Raw genomic sequence first — 22,767 nt, forward strand, 5'->3', positions numbered from 1 at the left:
CATTCACTTCCTCCACCACGGACACATTGGCAGCCGTGTGTACCATCGATAAGATGCACTGCAGGAACTGACCAAGGTTCCTTCAATAGCTCCTTCCAAATGCACAACTACTTCCATCGAGAAGGGCCAGGGCAGCAGATACCTGGGAACACCATCACCTACAAGTTCCCCTCCAAGCCACTCACTATCCTGACTTGGAAATATATTGGCTGTTCCTTCACTGTCGCTTGGTCAAAATCCCTGAACTCCCTCCCTAACAGCACAGTGGGTGTACCTACACCACATGCACTGTAGCGTTTCAAGAAGGAAGCTCACCATCACCTTCTCAAGGGCAACTGGGGATGGGCAATCATAGAATCCCTGCAGTGCAGAAGGAGGCCATTCATCCCATTGAGTTTGTACCGACCACAATCCCACCCAGCCCCTATCCCTGTAGTCCCATGTATCTATCCTGATAGTGCCCCTGACACTAAGGAGCAATTTATCATGGCCAATCAACCTAACCCGCACATCTTTGGAGTGTGGGAGGAAACCGGAGCACCCGGAGGAAACCCACGCAGACACAGGGAGAACGTGCAGACTCCACACAGACAGTGACCCAAGCCGGGAATCGAACCCGGGTCCCTGGAGCTGAGGCACCAGTGCTAACCGCCGTGCCGCCCTAACGATCCTCTTCTGGATTAGGTCACACTGTGTGATATGAGTGATCACCGTCATGAGTAACACAGCCTCTGTGTTATTTTGTTAAAGAACACAGAGGCTCAAGCACGCTCTGTTCATTAGGCTGGACATATTTTGTGGAATAATCCATCAATATAGATGGTCATGTAACCACATCAAGCAGATAAACTCAATGAAGTGAAAGCAAAATTCTATGGACGCTGGAAATCTGAAATAAAAACAGAGAATGCTGGAAAAGCTCAGCAGGTGCACGGAGAGAGAAGCAGAGTTAACATTTCGGGTCCGTATGCCTCTTCTTCAAAGAGCTAATCCAGTGAAGGTGTGACTGAAAAATGGAAAGTTAATCTCGGTATAAAAAGAGCAAAGGGATGGAAGACTCTTCCCACTGGCTGTCTGGATTATGATGGTACAAAATATTCAGGACATTGGAAGAAGGGTGATGCGTATCCCAGAAACGGGGCGGTAGGGTGACACAGTGTTTAGCACTGCTGCTTCACAGCGCCAGGGACGCGAGTTTGATTCCCAGCTTGGGTCACTGTCTGTGTGGAGTCAGCACGTTCTCCCCCGTGTCTGTGTGGGTTTCCTCCGGGTGCTCCGGTTTCCTCCCACAGTCCGAATGACGTGCTGGTTAGGGTGCATTGGCTGTGCTAAATTCTCCCTCAGTGTTACCCGAACAGGCGCCGGAGTGTGGTGACTAGGGGATTTTCACAGTAACTTCACTGCAGTGTTAATGTCAGCCTTACTTGTGACACTAATAAATAAACTTTTAACTTTAAACAGGTAACCAGTTAAAGACAGAGCAGAAAATAAAAATGATACCTCGTACTGATCCTTATTTTAAAATAAAAAAGCAAGTTACAGGGAGGGAATCAGTTTGTGAAAGGGATGCAGAGAGTCAAATGTAAGTAGAAAGATTCCTACATTACAGCAGTGGCTAAACTTCGAAACCAATGCTGAACAAGGAGACAGGTTGTCGAAGTTTTTTGTCTTGCACTCATCAGGACAAACCCCAGAAGGTCAAATTTCAAACAATTGTGACAATTTATACCACAGGAGAAAAGGGTGTTGATTGGTTGACAAGTCGACTCTGATTGGCCGAGGTCTTGCCATGGAGAAAGCAATGGGGAGCTATAGGCTCCTCAAGCTGCCAGATAATTCAAAACAGGTGCAAGGCTTGGGCATATTCCTTTTGTCTGCAGGAAAGTTCAGAAGTACTTCATTGGCTGTGAAGTGCTTTGGGCCATCTTGAAGTTGTGGAAGGCGCTATTTTAATTAATACAAGTTCTTTTTCTCTTTATTTACTCATCTCATTACCATTCTATCTTTGCCTTGCACCATTATCTCTTCTGTTATTTAATCTCTGCTGCCTCCCCTTTCACTCTTTCCAGCCCTCCATGCATACCTTCCTTCTGTACCTGTTTGAACCCTGTGGCATGTCTAACGTGGGCTAGTTGTAAAGAAAAGTCATCGACCTAAAACATTAACTCTTGTTTCTCTCTGCACAGTACGCACAAGGGATACAATAACAGGGGAGTTATATTCCTGGATGAGTAATTCAGAGGTTTTGACTAATGATAGAATCAGAGAATCCCTACAGTGCAGAAGGAGGCCGTTCAGCCCATCAAGTCTGCACCGACCACAATCCCACCCAGGCCCTATCCCCATAACCCTATGCATTTACTCTAGCTAGTCCCCCTGATACTAAAGGGGCAATTTAGCATGGCCAATCCACCTAACCCGCACATCTTTGGACTGTGGGAGGAAACCAGAGCACCCGGAGGAAACCCATGCAGACACGGGGAGAACGTGGAAACTCCAGATAGACAGTGACCCAAACCAGGAATCGAACCCGGGTCCCTGGCGCTGTGAGTCAGCAGTGCTAACCTACTGTGCCACCATGCCATCGATCTAGAGGCACGAGTTCAAACCACACCACAGCAACTGGGGGAGAAAAAGAGAAGATGCTGGAAAATCTCAGCAGGTTTGGCAGCATCTGTGAATAGAGAAAAGATGTGGAGATGCCGGCGTTGGACTGGGGTAAGTACAGTAAGAAGTCTCACAACACCAGGTTAAAGTCCAACAGGTTTATTTGGTAGCAAATACCATTAGCTTTCGGAGCACAGCTCCTTCGTCAGATGGAGTGGTTATCTGTTCTCAAACAGTGCAAACAGACACAGAAATCAAATTACAGAATACTGATTAGAATGCGAATCTCTACAGCCAGCCAGGTCTTAAATGTACAGACAATGTGGGTGGAGGGAGCATTCAACACAGGTTAAAGAGATGTGTATTGTCTCCAGACAGAACAGCTGGTGAAATTCTGCAAGCCCAGGAGGCAAGCTGTGGGGGTTACTGATAATGTGACATAAATCCAACATCCCGGTTTAGGCCGTCCTCATGTGTGCGGAACTTGGCTATCAGTTTCTGCTCAGCGACTCTGCGCTGTCGTGTGTCGTGAAGGCCGCCTTGGAGAACGCTTACCTGAAGATCCAAGACTGAATGCCCGTGACTGCTGAAGTGCTCCCCCACAGGAAGAGAACAGTCTTGCCTGGTGATTGTCGAGCGGTGTTCATTCATCCATTGTCGTAGCGTCTGCATGGTTTCCCCAATGTACCATGCCTCGGGACATCCTTTCTTGCAGCGTATCAGGTAGACAACGTTGGCCGAGTTGCAAGAGTAGGTACCGTGTACCTGGAAGATGGTGTTCTCACGTGAGATGATGGCATCCGTGTCGATGATCCGGCACGTCTTGCAGAGGTTGCTGTGGCAGGGTTGTGTGGTGTCGTGGTCACTGTTCTCCTGAAGGCTGGGTAGTTTGCTGCGGACAATGGTCTGTTTGAGGTTGCGTGGTTGTTTGAAGGCAAGAAGTGGGGGTGTGGGGATGGCCTTGGCGAGATGTTCGTCTTCATCAATGACATGTTGAAGGCTCCGGAGGAGATGCCGTAGCTTCTCCGCTCCGGGGAAGTACTGGACGACGAAGGGTACTCTGTCTGTCCCGTGTTTGTCTTCTGAGGAGGTCGGTGCGATTTTTCGCTGTGGCGCGTCGGAACTGTTGATCGATGAGTCGAGCGCCATATACTGTTCTTATGAGGGCATCTTTCAGCGTCTGGAGGTGTCTGTTGCGATCATCCTCATCCGAGCAGATCCTGTGTATTCGGAGGGCTTGTCCGTAGGGGATGGCTTCTTTTACGTGTTTAGGGTGGAAGCTGGAGAAGTGGAGCATCATGAGGTTAACCGTGGGCTTGCGGTACAGTGAGGTGCTGAGGTGACCGTCCTTAATGGAGATGCGTGTGTCCAAGAATGCAACCGATTCCAGAGAGTAGTCCATGGTGAGTCTGATGGTGGGATGGAACTTGTTGATGTCATCATATAGTTGTTTCAGTGATTGTTCACCATGACTCCAAAGGAAGAAAATGTCATCGATGTATCTAGTGTATAGCATCGGTTGAAGGTCCTGTGCGGTGAAGAAGTCTTGTTCGAACCTGTGCATGAAGATGTTGGCATATTGAGGTGCGAATTTTGTCCCCATGGCTGTTCCGTGTGTCTGGATGAAGAACTGGTTGTTGAAGGTGAAGATATTGTGGTCCAGGATGAAGCGGATGAGTTGTAAAATTGCATCTGGAAACTGGCAGTTGACGGCATTGAGTACTGAGGCCGTTGCAGCAATGCCATCATCGTGGGGGATGCTGGTGTAGAGTGCCGAGACATCCATTGTGACGAGGAGTGCTCCTGGTTCAACTGCTCCATGTGTGTTGAGTTTCTGTAGGAAGTCCGTAGTGTCGCGACAAAAGCTGGGGGTTCTTTGTACAATGGGTTTCAAGATGCCCTCGACATAGCCGGAGAGGTTCTCGCACAGGGTTCCGTTTCCTGAAACGATGGGACGGCCGGGTGTATTTGCTTTGTGTATTTTTGGGAGGCAGTAGAGATCTCCAACTTGTGGAGTACGTGGGATGAGAGCACGGAGGGTGCTCTGAAGGTCCAGATCAAAGGTTTTGATCAGAGTGTTGAGTTGACGGGTGTGTTCTTTGACGGATCTGTGGGTAACTGTCTGTAGTGTTCCTCGTTGTTCAGTTGTCGGTACACTTCTTTGCAGTAATCCGTTCTGTTCAGTATGACGATGGCCCCTTTGTCTGCTGGTTTGATGACAATGTTGCGGTTGGTCTTGAGAGCGTGGATGGCGTTGCGTTGTGCTTGGGTGATGTTCGGTGCTGTCTTGTGAGTGCGGCTGATGAATTTGGTGTTGACGCACCTCCTGATGGCTTGGGCATACATGTCAAGTCGACGGCAGCGGCCTTCCGGAGGAGTCCAATTCGACTCTTTCCTCTTCGGTTGCACTGCGGGTCTCTCTGTCTGCTGTTCCGGTTCATTAGCTGTCTCATTGTGTTCGCTGTTGGCCTCTTGGGGTTTGTGGAAGAACTCCCGCAGCCTCATTCGCCTGATGAATTCCTCTGTGTCCGCTGCGAGACTGATGGGGTCTATTTTGGTAGTGGGGCAAAAGTTGAGCCCTCGGCTGAGAACTTCGATTTCATCTGGCTGAAGTGTGTCGTCCGATAAGTTGACAATGGACTTCCCTGCAGTGGTGCTGTTTTCTACTGTGGTACCGGGGGGGGCTTGGTTGCTGCTGCTGGTGATGCCGAGTTTCTCAAGTTTCCTGTTCTTGGTGTGCATGTAGATGGTGTAGTTCCTTTGTCTCGTCTGCTTGGCAGAGTTTCGCAGCTGGTCTGCATCCTGAGCGCAAGTTGAGACTATGGATTCGATCTTGGTTTCCAGGCTGCGGCGTTTGCTGTAAAGTTGGTGTATGAGGTGTTTGAGGAGGGTGAGAGAGGTGCGACGGCACAGTCTCTCAGCGTAGTCCGTGTTATAGGTTGACCTGAGTGGGTTCGTGATCCGTAGTCCTTTCGGTATCTTGTCTGCTTTCTTGCATGTTTGTAGAAACTTGATGTCTGTGTCGATATGCGCGATCTTCTTGGAGATCCTCTCCACTTGGAACCGGCAGTTTGCGGCGTTGATGGTAGTCATGATGTGGAGATGCCGGCATTGGACTGGGGTAAGCACAGTAAGAAGAGAAAAGAGCCCACGTTTCGAGTCTGGATGACCCTTCGCCAGAGCTGTATAATAAAGGGGAAATTAGTCTGTGATCATGAAATTACCCGATTGTTGTTAAAAACCCATCTGGTTCATTAATGCTCTTTAGAGAAGGAAATCTGCCGTCCTTACCCGGTCTGGCCTGTCTGAGGATCCAGAACTGCATGGCTGACTCTCAACTACCCTCTGATTGACTTAGAAAGCCACTCAGTTGTGTCAAAAGTCACGATGAAACTGCATTGTGGATGTGCCTTCACACCGCAGAGTGCAGCAGTTTTAGACAAAGCCTCATCATCGCCTTCTCGAGGGCAATTAGGGATGCACAATAACTCACATCTCGTTCATGAATTAAGAAAGAGCATTTTCTGTTTGTATTTCAGATTACCAGCATCCGCAGTGTTTTGCCTTTGGTCAGGCAGGAGTTGACGTTTTAATTCAGCACGGTATAGGTTCACCGTCCTTTACCTGGGCCTTCTTGGTGTCGCTGGGCAGGAGCAGACTGCCCGTCTCCCCGTTAAACCAGCGGGTTTTGGTTTTGACGGGCTCGTTGCTTTCTCGGTACAGGCGGGCGGCACTGGGTTTCCTGGCACTCCGCATGAGATTGTAAACTCCGACTGAAAGTTCCACGCCTTCTCCCAGCTTCAGGTTCAGCCTGGCCAAAACAAAACAAAAAAAAACAGGACATCAAATACAAGCGGCACCGGAACAGAGAGTTTAACAGGGGCTGAAACACAAAGACATTCTGATGCACATTAAGCGGTTGAAGAAGGCGGCAGTTTAGGGATGGGGGGCGGTGGGGTTTAAGCCAAGGTCCTGACGACTTGGTCAGCTGGATGTAAAAGATCCCACAGCATCACATGGAGGATGGCACGGTGGCACAGTGGTTAGCACTGCTGCTTCACAGCTCCAGGGACCTGGGTTCGATTCCCGGCTTGGGTCACTGTCTGTGTGGAGTTTGCACATTCTCCTCGTATCTGCGTGGGTTTCCTCCGGGTGCTCCGGTTTCCTCCCACAGTCCAAAGATGTGCGGGTTAGGTTGATTGGCCATGCTAAAAATTGCCCTTAGTGTCCTGAGATGCGTAGGTTAGAGGGAGTAGTGGGTAAATATGTAGCGATGAGGGGGTAGGGCCTGGGTGGGATTGTGGTCGGTGCAGACTCGATGGGCCGAATAGCCTCTTTCTGATTCATTTTGGTAGGAAGAATGCATAGGACACAATATAAAATAAAACAAACAATTCTAAAGTGGGTGCTGGAGCAGAGAGACCTGGGTGTATATGTGCATAAATCACTGAAGGTGGCAGGACAAGTTGAGAAAGTGGATAAAAAGGCACATGGGATCTTGGTCTTTATAAATAACAGCACAGAGTACAACAGCAAGGGAGTGAAAATGAATTTTTACAAAACACTGGTCCAGCATCAACTGGAGTATTGCGTCCAATTCTGGAGATTGCAATTTAGGAAAGATATGACGGCTTCAGAAAAGGTCCAGGTGGTTCCAGGGATGAGGGACTTCAGTTATGTGGATAGATTGGAGAAGTTGGAACTGTTTTCCTTGGAAAAGTTCAAAATCACGAGGGATCTGGACAGAGTCAAGAGGGAGAAACTGTTCCCATTGGTGGAAAGATCAAGAACCAGAGGACCAATGCACCTAACCAGCACATCTTTCCAGAGGAAACTGGAGCACCTGGAGGAAACCCACACAGACACGGGGAGAATGTGCAGACTCCGCACAGTCACCCAAGCCGAGAGTCAAACACGGATCCCTGGCGCTGTGAGGCAGTAGTGCTAACCACTGTGCCACCCTATATAACATCTGGGTGAAGCACTGGCGAGGCTATGGTTTCAGGTCAGGATTAGAATGATCAAAACGTGCGCAGTGTGTTGTACTTAAACATAATAAATAGGAACAGGAATGCTCCACCATTCAATGAGATCACGGCTGATTTGATTGTGGCCTTAACTCCACTTCCCTGCCTGTTTCTCTCTCCTATCAAAAACCCGTCTCATCAGCCTCGAATGTTCTTATTATCGACAGGTGTACAGCATGTTAGAATCGTAGAATCCTACAGTGCAGAAGGAGGCCATTTGGCCCATCAGGTCAAAGGTAGGGCTCTGAAGACTGTGGAGGAACAGAGAGATCTTGGGGTCCATATCCACAGATCTCTGAAGGTTGCCTCTCAAGTGGATAGAGCTGTGAAGAAGGCCTATAGTGTGTTAGCGTTTATTAACAGGGGGTTGGAGTTTAAGAGCCGTGGGGTTATGCTGCAACTGTACAGGACCTTGGTGAGACCACATTTGGAATATTGTGTGCAGTTCTGGTCACCTCACTATAAGAAGGATGTGGAAGCGCTGGAAAGAGTGCAAAGGAGATTTACCAGGATGCTGCCTGGTTTGGGGGGTAGGTCTTATGAGGAAAGGTTGAGGGAGCTAGGGTTGTTCTCTCTGGAGTGGAGGAGGTTGAGGGGAGACTTAATAGAGGTTTATAAAACGATGAAGGGGATAGATAGAGTGAACGTTCAAAGACTATTTCCTCGGGTGGATGGAGCTAATACAAGGGGGCATAACTATAGGGTTCATGGTGGGAGATATAGGAAGGATGTCCGAGGTAGGTTCTTTACGCAGAGAGTCGTTGTGGTGTGGAATGGACTGCCTGCAGTGATAGTGGAGTCAGACACTTTAGGAACATTTAAACAGTTATTGGATAGGCACATGGAGCACACCAGGATGATAGGGAGTGGGATAGCTTGATCTTGGTTTCAGATAAAGCTCGGCACAACATCATGGGCCGAAGGGCCTGTTCTGTGCTGTACTGTTCTATGTTCTATCAAGTCTGCTCTGACCACAATCCCACCAGGCCCTATCCCCATGCATTTACCCTAGCTAGCCCCCCTGACACTGAGGTGCAATTTAGCATGGACAATACATCTAACTCGCACATCTTTGGACTGTGGGAGGAAACCAGAGGACCCAGAGGAAACCTACACAGACACGGGGGGAATGTGCAAACTCTACACAGACAGTGACCAAAGCCGGGAATTGAACCCAGGTCCCTGGCGCTGTGAGGCAGCAGTGCTAACCACTGTGCCACCGTGCCGTTGTAAACCTCGGGTTCACATTTGACCTACCTTCGTTTTCCTCTGCTTCCTCTGGATCCTCCTCATCTTCATTCCAAAAGTGTGACTGCCAATCCGCCATATCTGCTGTGGAGGAAGTGCCAACTCCCCTGTCAGGTAGAAGTACAAGGGACACCTCCCTGCATTATCCCCATCTCCTTTGGCACCCAAAGTCCTATTGATTTCTGCCTGGACTATGCTCATCGAGTGAGCATCCACAGTCCACAGTGGGGTGGAGCATTCCAAAGGGAGATGTACGGCTCATCCAGTGCTGGCCTCACTGTGGTTGATTAATTTTCTCCAGGCAAAGGGTATTAACAGATTCAAGGTAGGTGACCCAGATCAGTCATGAATTAGCTGAATGATGGAACAGACTCGAGGGACCGAATGGCCTCCTCCTAGGTGGAAAGTGAGACTTGGTGTTGGGAAATGTGCCCAATATAAGTCTCTTTTAAATTACACATCTGGATTTTAAATGTTTGGAATGATATACAACAGAGAAGAGCAATGGGAGAAGAAATATAAGGTAGTATTAAAGCAGCAGTTATTGAAATGTGTTCCCCTGGAGGGAGCTGTCCCTTTAAGAGGAGAATATGGCACTTTAAGAGTGCAGTAAGAAGTCTCACAACACCAGGTTAAAGTCCAACAGGTTTATTTGGTCGCAAAAGCCACTAGCTTTCGGAGCGCTGCTCCTGCATCAGGTGAGTGGGAGTTCTGTTCACAAACAGGGTGTATAAAGACACAAACTCAATTTACAAAATAATGGTTGGAATGCGAGTCTTTACAGGTAATCAAGTCTCAAAGATACAGACAATGTGAGTGGAGGGAGGGTTAAGCACAGGTTAAAGAGATGTATATTGTCTCCAGACAGGACAGTTAGTGAGATTTTGCAAGCCCAGGCAAGTCATGGATTACAGATAGTGTGACATGAACCCAAGATCCTGGTTGAGGCCGTCCTCATGTGTGCGGAACTTGGCTATCAGTCTCTGCTCAGAGACTCTGCGCTGTCGCATGTCGTGAAGGCTGCCTTGGAGAACGCTTACTCGAAGATCAGAGGCCGAAAGCCCGTGACTGCTGAAGTGTTCCCCAACAGGAAGAGAACACTCTTGCCTGGTGATTGTCGAGCGGTGTTCATTCATCTGTTGGCATAGCGTCTGCATGGTCTCCCCAATGTACCATGTCTCGGGGCATCCTTTCCTGCAGTGTATGGAGGTAGACAACGTTGGTCGGGTTGCAAGTGTATGTACCGTGTACCTGGTGGATGGTGCTCTCACGTGAGATGATGGCATCCATGTCAATGATCCGGCACGTCTTGCAGAGGTTGCTGTGGCAGGGTTGTGTGGTGTCGTGGTCACTGTTCTCCTGAAGGCTGGGTAGTTTGCTGCGGACAATGGTCTGTTTGTGGTTGTGCGGTTGTTTGAAGGCAAGAAGTGGGGGTGTGGGGATGGCCTTGGTGAGATGTTTGTCTTCATCAATGACATGTTGAAGGCTCTGGAGAAGATGTCATAGCTTCTCTGCTCCGGCGAAGTACTGGATGATGAAGGGTACTTTGTCTGCCGTGTCCCGTGTTTGTCTTCTGAGGAGGTTGGTGCGATTTTTCACTGTGGCGCATTGGAACTATCGATCGATGAGTCGAGCGCCATATCCTGTTCTTATGAGGGCATCTTTCAGCGTCTGGAGGTGTCTGTTGCGATCCTCCTCATCTGAGCAGATCCTGTGTATACGGAGGGCTTGTCCATAGGGGATGGCTTCGTTAACGTGTTTAGGGTGGAAGCTGGAGAAGTGGAGCATCGTGAGGTTATCTGTGGGCTTGCGGTACAGTGAGGTGCTGAGGTGACCGTCCTTGATGGAGATGCGTATGTTCAAGAATGCAACCGATTCTGGAGAGTAGTCCATGGTGAGTCTGATGGTGGGATGGAACTTGTTGATGTCATCATATAGTTGTTTCAGTGATTGTTCACCATGAGTCTAAAGGAAGAAAATGTCATCGATGTATCTAGTGTATAGCATCAGTTGAAGGTCCTGTGCGGTGAAGAGGTCCACTTCACCAGGCAAGAGTGTTCTCTTCCTGTTGGGGAACACTTCAGCGGTCACGGGCATTCAGCCTCTGATCTTCGGGTAAGCGCTCTCCAAGATGGCCTTCACGACAACGCAGAGTCGCTGAGCAGAGAGTGATAGCCATGTTCCACACACATGCGGACGGCCTCAACCGGGATCTTGGGTTCATGTCACACTACCTGTAACCCCCATGACTTGCAAAATCTCACTAACTGTCCTGTCTGGAGACAATACACATCTCTTTAACCTGTGCTTAACGCTCTCTCCACTCACAATGTCTGTACCTTTAAGATTACCTGTAAAGACTCACATCCCAACCATTATTCTGTAAATTGAGTTTGAGTCTTTATATGCCCTGTTTGTGAGGAGATCTCCCACTCACCTGACGAAGGAGCAGCGCTCCGAAAGCTAGTGGCGTTTGCTACCAAATAAACCTGTTGGACTTTAACCTGGTGTTGTTAGACTCCTTACTGTGTTTACCCCAGTCCAACGCCGGCACCTCCACATCATCAATAACCAGGGCATAGATTTAAGTTAAGGGGCAGGTTGTTTAAAAGAGATGTGAGGAAAAGCTTTTTCACCCAGAGGCTGGTGGGAATTTAGAGCTGACTGCCTGAAAGGGTGGTAAAGGCAGGAACCCTCAGAAGAAGCATTTAGATGAGCACACGAAACACCATAGAATGCAAGGCTACAAATCAAGTGCTGGAAAATAGGATTAGAATAGATAAGTGTTTGATGGCCAGCGTGGAAACAATGAGCCAAAGGGCCTCTTTCTGTGCTGTAAAACTCTATGTCTCTATGACTGTATGTATGTAAAGTGATCACTGAGTGTGTGGGTGAGGGCACTCAAGGTGGTGCAGGGTGGTGAGAGGGGGGGGGGCTGCTTTACAATGGTCTTCAGAACTGGGCTAATGTCTCTGTGAATGCCACCTTAGCATCCACTACCTCCATTTCTGTCTCAGGCAGATGGATATCCCGCGGAGGGGCACTCCAGGGATGGAGGGAAAATACTCAACTCCCAATTCTCGCCTGCACGATGAATTTCCGGCCCAATGTTCCAGATCAGGAGCCTTCCATAAATTCATTTAAAACAGGGAAGCTGGATAAACCACCTGAGAGAGAAAGGGTACGTTGAGAAGCGGAGAGGAAGCAGAGTGGGCAGTAACTTGTGTGGAACTTACAAACTAGCACAACCTCGTTTGGCTGAATGGCTGTAGACTTCATGTTACAGTTCACTCAGAGAGTCCGAGTTGCCTTGGTAACCTGCACTTTTCCATGCGTGTTGTAGTCTGGAGCTATGGTCAGTGACGGTCGAGGCTCCAACATTCTTTCCATCACATGTCTGACCAGGAATCTCTCCCACTCTCACCACCTGACATTGGCGTCTGTTTGGAAGGATTATACAGGCTGATTTTCAACCTGTTTGGCTGCATTATGAACTCACCTTCCTTGGACATCAAGTCCTGGGGTGGGACTCGAACCCGGAGCTTCTGGATCAGAGGCAGGGACACCAACCCACTGTGCCACAGGATCTCGTACATTTGATGTAATTCTATATAATAGAACAAGAAGTTGTTGATGATGAACTGTTTTTAAGCACGTACAGAACCAGGGAGGAAGGTGGAAGGAACAAATAGAAGTTGTATTGGAAAGAAGAGATTTTTTGGATATTCCTTAATGGCAGAAATCCGGAGAGTGAGCAGGGACAGAGACACTTGTGGGTTCATGTGCATCTTTCAAGGTGGCTGGACAGATTGAGAGCGGTTCGCAAAGCATCTTGGGCTTCATTATTAGAGGCACTGAGGACAAAAGTAGGGAAGTTATGCTGAACCTGTATAAAGCTTGGGTTAAGCACCAATTAGAAGACTGCACTGAGTTCTGGTCGCTTTAGGAAGGGTGTGAGGGTCCTTGTGACAATGAAGAGGGAGATTTATCAGAATGCTGCCAGGGATGGGGAGGATTTTAGCTACAGGGTTAGGTTGGAGAAGTTGGGGTTGTTCTCCTTGGAGTGAAGGAGATTGAGAGGAGATTTGCCAAGGGTGTACAAGGTTTAGATCAAGTGGACAAAGAAAAGCTATTGCCGTTAGCTGAGGGTACAAGGACTGAAGGAGACAGAGATGAGGTTTCGGGCAAGGTGTGCAGGGGGTAAAATGAGGAAGGGGGTGAAATCAGATATAATGAAAGATTTCAAAAGGAAATTGGATGGGCACTTGGAGGAAGATAAACTTGTGGGGAGACGGGGATAGAGCGGGGGAGTGGGACTGACTGGATTGTTCGACAGAGAGCTGGCACTAACTCAATGGTCCCTTTCTGTGTCGTGACGATTCTGACTCGCTCAGTTACACACATCTACCCTCAGGAACCTCTGGCTCAGGGAGCAGTAAATAAAATCAGCCAGCAGTCTCTAACTAACAGCGAGAGTGTGTGTTGGGTATGCACAGGGCCAGACTGCGATACCTCTCACAGTCAAATTTATGTAACAGAGGTCTAAGTAGGCCATTCGGTAATAGCATTCTAGAATACACTCTGATTCCTTTTCCGAGTCGGCTTTATGATATAAATCCTTTATCACCTCATTTTTTTGTTATAACTCTATTAATCTTTTAGAGCTAGACACCTCTGCCTGATCCTCTACCTGCTTAGGTCTTTCCTTTACCATCTCATCAGAGTGTCAGCTAGCTGGACCTCAATTCCTTCATCTTCCTCTTTTGTTCTCCCACTCCAGTTTTCACTAATGGCTGTGGGATCTTGTCACCACACGATCTGGAAAAATTCCAGGGTATTTTTCTTTTAACGCCTCAGTTCCCTGGTTTTCTTTTGGCTTTTCCACTACAGTGAGCATCAGTCCCTCCTGTGAACCAGCGATATCATTTCCAAGGATAAACTGTATTCCTGGAATAGCCAAGTTTTCCATCACTCCCACTATCACTTCCCCAGTCTTGATTGGACTTTCTAGCCTTATCTTACACAGGGGACATACTCCTCTCTCCATTTATTCCACAGATTACCACTCTCTCGGGCAATATTTCAGGAGTGCAAATATTTTCACCTCTTACTATTGGAGACAGATTAGCTCCCATATCTCTCAATATTTTAACTTCTTTACCTACTCCTCCTGTTCTACCTGAGTAAATCTTACCCACACAGGTAAAGTCGTTGAAAAGATCAGACGCTATCTTACTATCCAGCCTGTGCCGAGGCTGTGCACTCTCCTTTAGCTCCTCGACCTCTCTGGAATTTCCCTCACTGCCTTAGCTAATCCCACTGGTTGAGCCTCTTTTACCACATCCTTTTTCCCAGTGCCTTTCTTAAGCCATCAGCACTGTGACTTAGTGTGTCCGACCTTATTACAGTGAAAACACCCGAGGTCTTTCACCTCTTTTCCACCTTCTTGGGTTTCTTTTATCACAGGTGGTAAACTGTTCCCAATGTGATCTACATTTTTGTTTTTCATTGAAGGATCTCCCTCTTTCCCAATTTCTATCCCTCATGGAATGAAATTGCTGTTGGAAGCTAGATGTCAATTTATGCAGTAATGTGTATTCATCTGCCATCTCTGCAGCTCTTCTCACTGTTTTAACTTTCTGTTCCTCAACATGTGTTCTTATCACTTCTGGATATGAGTTTTTAAACCCCTCCAGCAGAATAATATCTCTAATAACCTCATATATCTTTTCTATCTTTAATGCTCCCACCCATCTATTGAAGTTGCTCTGTTTAATTCTTTCAAACTCGATATAAGTCTGACCTGGTTCCTTTCTTACATTTCTGAACCGTTGTCTCTATGCTAATTCATAGGCACTCAAAACAACCTTCTTTACTTCTTCATATTTTCCTGACACCTCCTCTGACAGCGCTGCAAACACCTCAGTAGCCCTGCTTACCAACTTTGGTCTGAATTAACGTTACCCACACCTCTTCTGGCCATTTCATCTGTGTAGCCAATTTCTCAAAGGAAATGAAAAAGACTTCTGCATCTTTTTCATCAAATTTTGCTAATGTTTGGACATATTTGTATGTATCCCCACCAGGCGGTTGGCCACGATGAGTTTGCCCATCATCACTTCTATCTTGCACTTTTACTTCAGTCATTTGAAGTCTTTTTGCTTCAAGTTCCAACGTCATCTTTTCCAACTCGAACAATCTTTCTCTTTCTTCTTTCTCTGACTCCAGCCTTTTCAGTTCACTTTCTAGCTCCAATTGTCTCATTTGCAATTTATTTTTTTTCTAACTCCACTGCACTTGACTGTTTCTCTGATATGCCTAAATGATTGGATAACTCCGTTACAATTTCAGCTTTCTTATTATCCCTGGTTAAACCCACTTTTAGCCTGTTTGCTAATTCTACAAGTGTCGTCTTTTTCTGTCTTTCTAAGCTTCCTTGGCAAATTTGGGAAGCATCTTCGACCCCCAGAATCTCTTTAGCAATTTTAAGAACCATTTCCCCACTTTTGATTTAAGCGACAACAAGCCACCAAACTTAAACAGATTTTCCACTTCTCACTGAAGGTTTATTTAAAGATCGAGGACGAGTCATAGCCTGAACCCGAGCCCCCAATCTGTTATAAAGCAGAGGTTGATGCCCCCCTCTGAGAACTAACACCTAACCACTCAAAGAGGAATACCTCACCTTATAATCTGTAAAAAGTGTGTGTGAAGTGGTGTACCCGCTCTTCGGCAACTCCTAGTGGTTAAATACAAAATAAATCCCTGACACTCACTCTAAAATCAACACGTAACAATTAATTTATCTAACTAACAGTGAACAAATTAACTAAACTAGTAACGAACCGGATAAAACACGATTCTAATGGAATGCTGTTCAGATAAATACAATTTCCACTCCTTAACAAAATAGAATTTAGTCACTCTCAAAATTACAATCATGTTTGGCATCTTCTGGAATGTTCTGGGCCTTCTCTGTTGAATCTTCTGTCTGGAACTTCTTTCTTCTTTAGTATCTTTGCTATTTCGATAGTGCTTTCTCTTAAGACATAGGTGAAGCTATGAGAGCCAGCAATTCGCTCTCTCTCTCTCTAGAATGGAGAGCTGAACTAAGAGCTGTTAACTCTAGAAGGCGGCAGTTGCTCTCTCTCTCTCTTTGTTCCACTGCCCCTTCTTTTATACCCCTGATGGCATATCAGTATTTTCCACAATAGGATTGGTCCTAGATTGTCAAAACCATCAGACTTAAATTTAATAGGTTCTTGGTATCTAAGTGCTTGATTCAAATTGGCTAAATTCAAAAGCCTGTTGTTTTGGAAAAACTGCTGCTCGGCCTTTCAATACAAATGTTTCAGTTTGGGCTCTCTGTGTACTTGCACTTTTAATCTCTAAGCACGGAAAAAGCACCACCTTTTACCGGGACTATGCAATGCTTCCCCCCCCCCCCCTCTCTCCTCCCCCCTCCCCCCCCCATAGCATTTTACGGTTTTCCAAACACCAAAACTTTAACTTCCTACTTCCCAATCTACAATTACTCAACCCAACTTCGCAACAGTTAGGAGATAAATATTGTCCAGGGGAACCCTCCTGGTTCTTAGAGTCATCGAGTCATACAGTACAGAAGAGGTCCTTCAGCCCATTGAGCCTGTACCAACAAAACTACACTAAATCTACACTAATCCCACTTTCCAGCACTTGGCCCATGGCCTTGAATGTTCTGACATTTCAAGTGCTCATCCACATACTTTTTAAAGGTTGTGAGGTTTCCCGCCTCTACTACCCTCCCAGATAGCGCATTCCAGACTCCCACCACCCTCTGGGTGAAAAATCTTTTCCTCAAATCCCCTCTAAATCACCTTAAAATTATGCCCCCTCATTACTGACCCTTCAACTAAGGGTAACAGCTGCTTCCGATCCACCCTGTCCACACCTCTCATAATCTTGTACACCTTCTTCAAAACAGTGCCATGGGATCTCTTACATCCACCTGAGAGGGAAAACATCTCATCCCAAAGGACAGTACTGCAGCACTCCCTCAGTACTGCACTGGCAACATCAGTTTGAATCATCTAATTTGTTATGATCATCGGCCAGAGCTCCAAGTGTTGGCGAGATCCGGTTAGTGACCAATGACATTTTATTTAACATAGACAAAGCTTGAGATTTGAGACACTTGTTCACTGAATAAAGTCACAAAATTCCACAGAGTTTGAAGAAAGAGAAATTAACTTTACTATGCAAGATCAGAAAGATAAAACTATTTACAACATGTATCCTAAACGTTAGCATTCAGGTTTCAAGAGGTATATTTAAATTAACAGGCAAATTGTGGTCAGACATGCCAACGACACAATCTTCTTGTTATTGTAGAATCATAGAGTTTTACAGCACAGAAAGAGGCCCTCCAGCCCATCATATCTGCAACGGCCATCCAGCACCTAGCCAAGGCGGAGATAGACAGATTTTTAACCAGTAAGGGAATCAAGGGTTATGGAGTATTGCATAATGACAGGCGTGACCAAAACAGAGTCCACGATTTCTCAACATCACACCCAGACATCAGTAACACTGTGAGTCAACCAATCTCACTGTAACTCTCTCACTCACAAAAGTTTCCAATTTTCATCTTAGAAGATCTTACCTTGGAATTATCTCAAAAACTCGCTCCAACTCAGACGGCTTCAATGACGCCCCACCTCGCAGGATTTTAATCTCGTCTCCTGAGATCACGTGCCCCTGGATTCCCAAGTACACTCAAACAGCTACTCAACAGCATGATTTCAGTTCTTCGGCCATGCTGAGCAGAACATAACTATTCAAAAGTGGTACCTTTGTCCCAACGGCCCACAGCACAGTCACCAACATTTGGCTGTCTTCTTGGATCTTCAGGGCTTCTCTTGAACCCTCAGGCAGCATCAATGGTAGCCCATCTTATTGGGTTTCAGTCTCACCTTCCAAGATCCCGTTCCCCTGGAATCCCCGAGTATACTCTCAAACACCAAACTACAGGCAGAATTTCAGACCTTCGGCCACACCGTGTTTCTCTTTTAACTGAACTTAACTGCCCCTGTCTGAGGTCTCTTACTTGGGACTTCCTTGTGGGACCTCTCTCTGTGCTCTCCCCCCTGTCTGGGACACTGTTTGGTTCTGGCAATCCGCACCCGGATTCTCATGCTATTTATATTCTTTCTCTTTATGTGTAGTCAGTTTGGGCCTGTCGTGGGCCGGGACAACTTATGCTGAACTGAGTGCGGGAAGCCCACTCCCAGGTCTGCTCACGTGCCGAAATTCCAAGGTCTGTCAGGAGTTGAGGTTCCAGACTTCCAAGCTCAACATTAAGGTAAGTTCGGGTTATGTAATAACTCAGATCCCTGCAGTAGGACTGGAACTCACAACCCTCTGTCTCAGAGATGAGAGGACCACACTGAGCCAAGGCTGACCACCTCAATACCAAAGCAAGGAGATAATGTGGAACTTACCACGGAACTCTGATTCAACTATGCTTGGCAGTTGTGTGTACATTTCTGGTCCCTTTCTTATAAAAAGGAGCAGGAAAATTACAGAAAAGATTAACAAGAGTGCTAGTGGGACTGAGAGGATCCAACTCTCAGGAACGATTTAGCAAGCTCTTCCCTGGAAAACAGGACAGTGAGAGGCGATCAGATCAGTGATAGGGTAGATGTGGAGAAACTACTACAGAATCTTGTTATTGTAGAATTATAGAGTTTTACAGCACAGAAAGAGGCCCTTCAGCCCATCATGTCTGCATTGGCCATCCAGCACCTAGCCAAGGCTGAGATAGACAGATTTTTAATCAGTAAGGGAATCAAGAGTTATGGTGGATCGCGTGCAGTTCACGTTGCCACACTACCAGAAAGACATGGAATCTTTGGAGAGAGTGCAAAGGTTCACCAGGATGTTACCTGGTCTCGAAGGTGTTGGCCATGAGGAGAGGTTGAATAAACTTGGAATGTTTTCACTAGAAAGATGGAGGCTGAGGGGTGGCCTGATCGAAGTCTACAAAATGATGAGAGGCATAGACAGGGTGGATAGTCAGAGGATTTCTCCAAGGGTGGAAGTGTCAATTACAAGGAGGCACATGTTCAAGGTGAGAGGGGGAAAGTTTAAGGGAGATGCGGGGGGGGGAAGTTTTTCACGCAGTGAGTGGTGGGTGTCTGGAACGCGCTGCCAGAGGAGGTGGTGGAAGCAGGCACATTAGCAATATTTAAGAGGCATTTGGATGGGTACATGAATAGGAAGGGAATAGAGGGATACGGACTGAGTAAGGGCAGGTTTGTTTTAGTTTAGTTATGACATGATTGGCACAACTTGGAGGGCCAAAGGGCCTGTTCCTGTGCTGTACTTTTCTTTGTTCTTGGGACAAGGTGGGAAAGTGGAGTTGAGCTTTATATCAGAGCAGCCATGATCTCATTGAATGGGGGCGCATATTCGGTGGGCTGAATGGTCTACTACTGCTCCCACGTCTTATGGTCTCAACACATTTTCCAGCACTTGGTCCGTAACCATGTGTGCTATGGCATTTCAAGTGCCGATCTAAATGCTTCTTAAATATTGTGAGGGTTCCCACCTCTACCACCCTTTCAGGCAGTGAGTTCCAGTTTCCCACCACCATCTGAGTGAAAAGGTTTTTCCTCAAATCCCCTATAAATCTCCCACCCCTTACATTAAAGCTATGCCTCCTGGTTATTGACCCCTCTTCTGTCGGGTGTTGGATACTGCTCGGTAGGTCTTAATAAAGCCTTCATCATCTTAAGTAGGTTAACTGTATGTATTGATTAACTACAAGAACCAGGTACATATATACAATAAAGGGTTCACGCTACATGCTACCAGTGAGGCTTGGAACAGAGAGACAGTACAATTGAACACATGGTTAAAGAGCTGGTGTAGGAGGGAGGGCTTTAGATACATGAATCATTGGGATCTCTTCTGGGGAAGGTGGGATCTGTACAAGAAGGACGGGTTCCACCTGAACTGGAGGGGCACCAATATCCTGGGTGGGAAGTTTGTTGGTGCTGTTCGGGAGGATTTAAACTGGTGCGGCAGAGGGGTGGGAACCGGAACAGCAAGCCAGTAAGTGTAGGGACTGGGGAAAAAAGTGAGACTGAGATAAACGTATCGCAGAGTAAGAGCAGGCAGAGGGGCTCAGCGAGACTGGAGGTTTGGAGTGCATTTGCTTCAATGCAAGAAGTATAACAGGTAAGACAGATGAACAGAGAGCCTGGATTACTGCATGGAATTATGATGTTATTGCAATTACGGGGACCTGGTTAAAGGAGGGACAGGACTGGCAGCTTAACATTCCGGGATATCATTGTTTTAGATGGGACAGAGGGGGAAACAGAAGGAGCGTTGTGGGGGGGAGGGGGCACGGGGGAGTCGCATTGCTGATCAGGCAGCACATCACAGCTGTGTTGAGGGAGGACACATTGGAGGGATCTTCTAGTGAGGCATTATGGGTGGAGCTCAGAAATAGGAAGGGTGAAATCACAATGTTGGGAATGTACTGTAGACCTCCCATCAGCCCGTAGGAGACAGAGGAGCAGTTGTGTAGTCAGATACTAGAAAGGTGTGAAAAAAGCAGGGTCGTTGTGGTGGGCAACTTTAACTTTCCCCCACATTGACTGGGACTCCCTTACAGACAGGGGCTCGGATGGAGGGCAACTTGTTAGTTGTGTCTCGGAGGGTTTTTTGATACAGTATGTTGACAATCCAACCAGGAAGGGGGCCATACTAGACTTGATATTGGGGAATGAGCCAGGCCAGGTGATCGATGTTTCAATAGGGGAGCACTTTGGACTTAGCGACCGTAACTCCATAAGATTTCGGGTAGTCTTGGATAAGGACAAGAGTGGCCCTCGAATGAGGGTGATTAATTGGGCAAGGGCTAAATACATGCAAATTAGACAGGAACTGGGGAATGTGGATTGGGAGCGGCTATTTGAGGGCAAATCCATGTCTGGCATGCGGGGGGCTTTTAAAGGCCAGTTGATTGACGTGCAGGACAGGCATGTCTCCGCAAAAATGAAGGATAGAAATGGCAGGATTCGGGAACAATAGGTGACGAGTGAAATTGTAAGCTTAGTGAAAGTAGGAAGGAACTTAAACGTAGAATTAGGAGGGCTAAAAGGGGCCATGAAATGTCTTTAGCAAACAGGTCAAGGAAAATCCCAAGGCTTTTATATGCATATATTAGGAGCAAGAGGGTAGCAAAAGAAATAATCTGGAAGAAAATGTGGGTGGCCTGATTAGTAAATTTGCGGATGACACGAAGATTGGTGGAGTTGCTGATAATGCGGGGGATTGTCAGAGAATACAACAGAATATAGATAGATCAGAGACTTGGGCACAGAAATGGCAGATGGAGTTTAATCCAGACAAATGCGAGGTGATGCATTTTAGACGATCAAATTTAGGTGTGAATAATATGATGTGACAGAACTCTGAGCAACATTAACATACAGAGGGATCTGGGCATACAGGTCCATAGTTCCCTAAAAGTGGCAACGCTGGTGGCCAAGGTTATTAAGAAGGCATATGGCATGCTTGCTTTCATCAGCCGAGTAAGGGCAGAAGGTTTTTTTTAGTTAATTTAGGGCATCATGATCGGCACAGGTTTGGAGGGTCAAAGGGCCTGTTCCTGTGCTGTACTTTTCCTTGTTCTTTCTTGTACACTCCATCGTGTCTACATTGGCTTTTCAGAGCAATCTCATTGTGCTCTTGTTCAGCTGCTCTCTCCCCATTGCTCTGTAATAATTTCCCTTCAGATAATGTTCTTATTTGCTTTTGAAAGTTGCTACATACTGAATCTGCTTTCGCCGCCCTCTGGATAATACACTGTGTCATTAAAAAATGTTGCCTCATGTTGCCAAATATTGTCCAGTTGATCAAGCACTTTTGAGGTGTAATCATTGTTGTAATGTAGGCAATTGGGGAAAGCAAGCTCCCACAATGTGATTATTACCCGATAGTCAGTTTTTGTGATCCGACGTGGATTGTGGGATAAATATTGGCCAGAACACCAGGAAAAATACACCCTCTGCTCTTCTTCCAAAGAGCGCAACGTGATCAAACAAACATACAAAATAGGAGTAGCAGCAGGCCATTCTGCCCCTCGGGCCTGCTCCACCATTCAACAAGATCAGGCTAATCTATTTCTGTTTCGAGTTCAACATTCCCGCCTACCCACGATAACCTCTGATTTCCTCACCTAACAAGAATCTATCTACCTCTGCCATAAAAATATTCAGTGACCCAGCCTCCACCACCTTCTGAGGCAGAGAGTTCCAAAATCACACAACCCTCTGATAGAAACAAATTTTCCTCACCTCTATCGACCATGCCCACCCAAGAAGGTTTAACATCCCACCCAAAAGACAGCACCTATGGCAGTGCAGCACTCTCACTATACTGCACCAATTTTGGATTTTGTGCTTATAATTTCTGAAATGGAGCTTGAAGTCAGGGCATAGTGACCCAGGGATGGGAGCAGTTCCCGTTGGGGGTGGTCCCCATTGGGAATGGTCCCCGTTGGGGGTGGTCCCCATTGGGGGTGGGACACATTGACCCAGGGATGGAAGTAGTCTCCATTAGGAGTGGTCTCCATTAGAAGTGGTCTCCATGGGGGTAGTCCCCATTGGGAGGGGTCCATATTAGGAGTGGGACACACTGACCCAGGGATGGGAGTGGTCTTCATTGGGTCCCCATTGGCGGTGGTCTCCACTGGGAGTGGGACACACTGAGCCAGGGATGAGAGTGGTCTCCACTGGGAGTGGGACACACTGAGCCAGGGATGAGAGTGATCTCCATTGGGAGTGGTCTCCACCTGGCCCCCATAGGGGGTGGTCACCATTGGGACTGGAAG

At 47.0% G+C, this 22,767-nt stretch overlaps 1 protein-coding gene across 1 annotated transcript in view; it reads right to left on the bottom strand.

Annotated features, from left to right (window-relative positions):
* LOC144485843 (X-ray repair cross-complementing protein 5-like) overlaps positions 1–22,767 on the bottom strand; it is a 47,527-nt gene that overhangs the window by 13,815 nt on the left and 10,945 nt on the right. The window contains exons 3-4 of the mRNA XM_078203917.1: positions 12,382–12,489; positions 6,232–6,418 (exon numbers count right to left, since the gene is read on the bottom strand). Of these exons, the coding sequence (XP_078060043.1) occupies positions 6,232–6,418; positions 12,382–12,489 (295 nt within the window). The remainder of the gene's footprint in view (positions 1–6,231; positions 6,419–12,381; positions 12,490–22,767) is intronic.

Source organism: Mustelus asterias, unplaced genomic scaffold (assembly GCF_964213995.1).
Source record: "Mustelus asterias unplaced genomic scaffold, sMusAst1.hap1.1 HAP1_SCAFFOLD_240, whole genome shotgun sequence".
In the NCBI taxonomy this organism is placed as follows: Eukaryota; Metazoa; Chordata; class Chondrichthyes; order Carcharhiniformes; family Triakidae; genus Mustelus; species Mustelus asterias.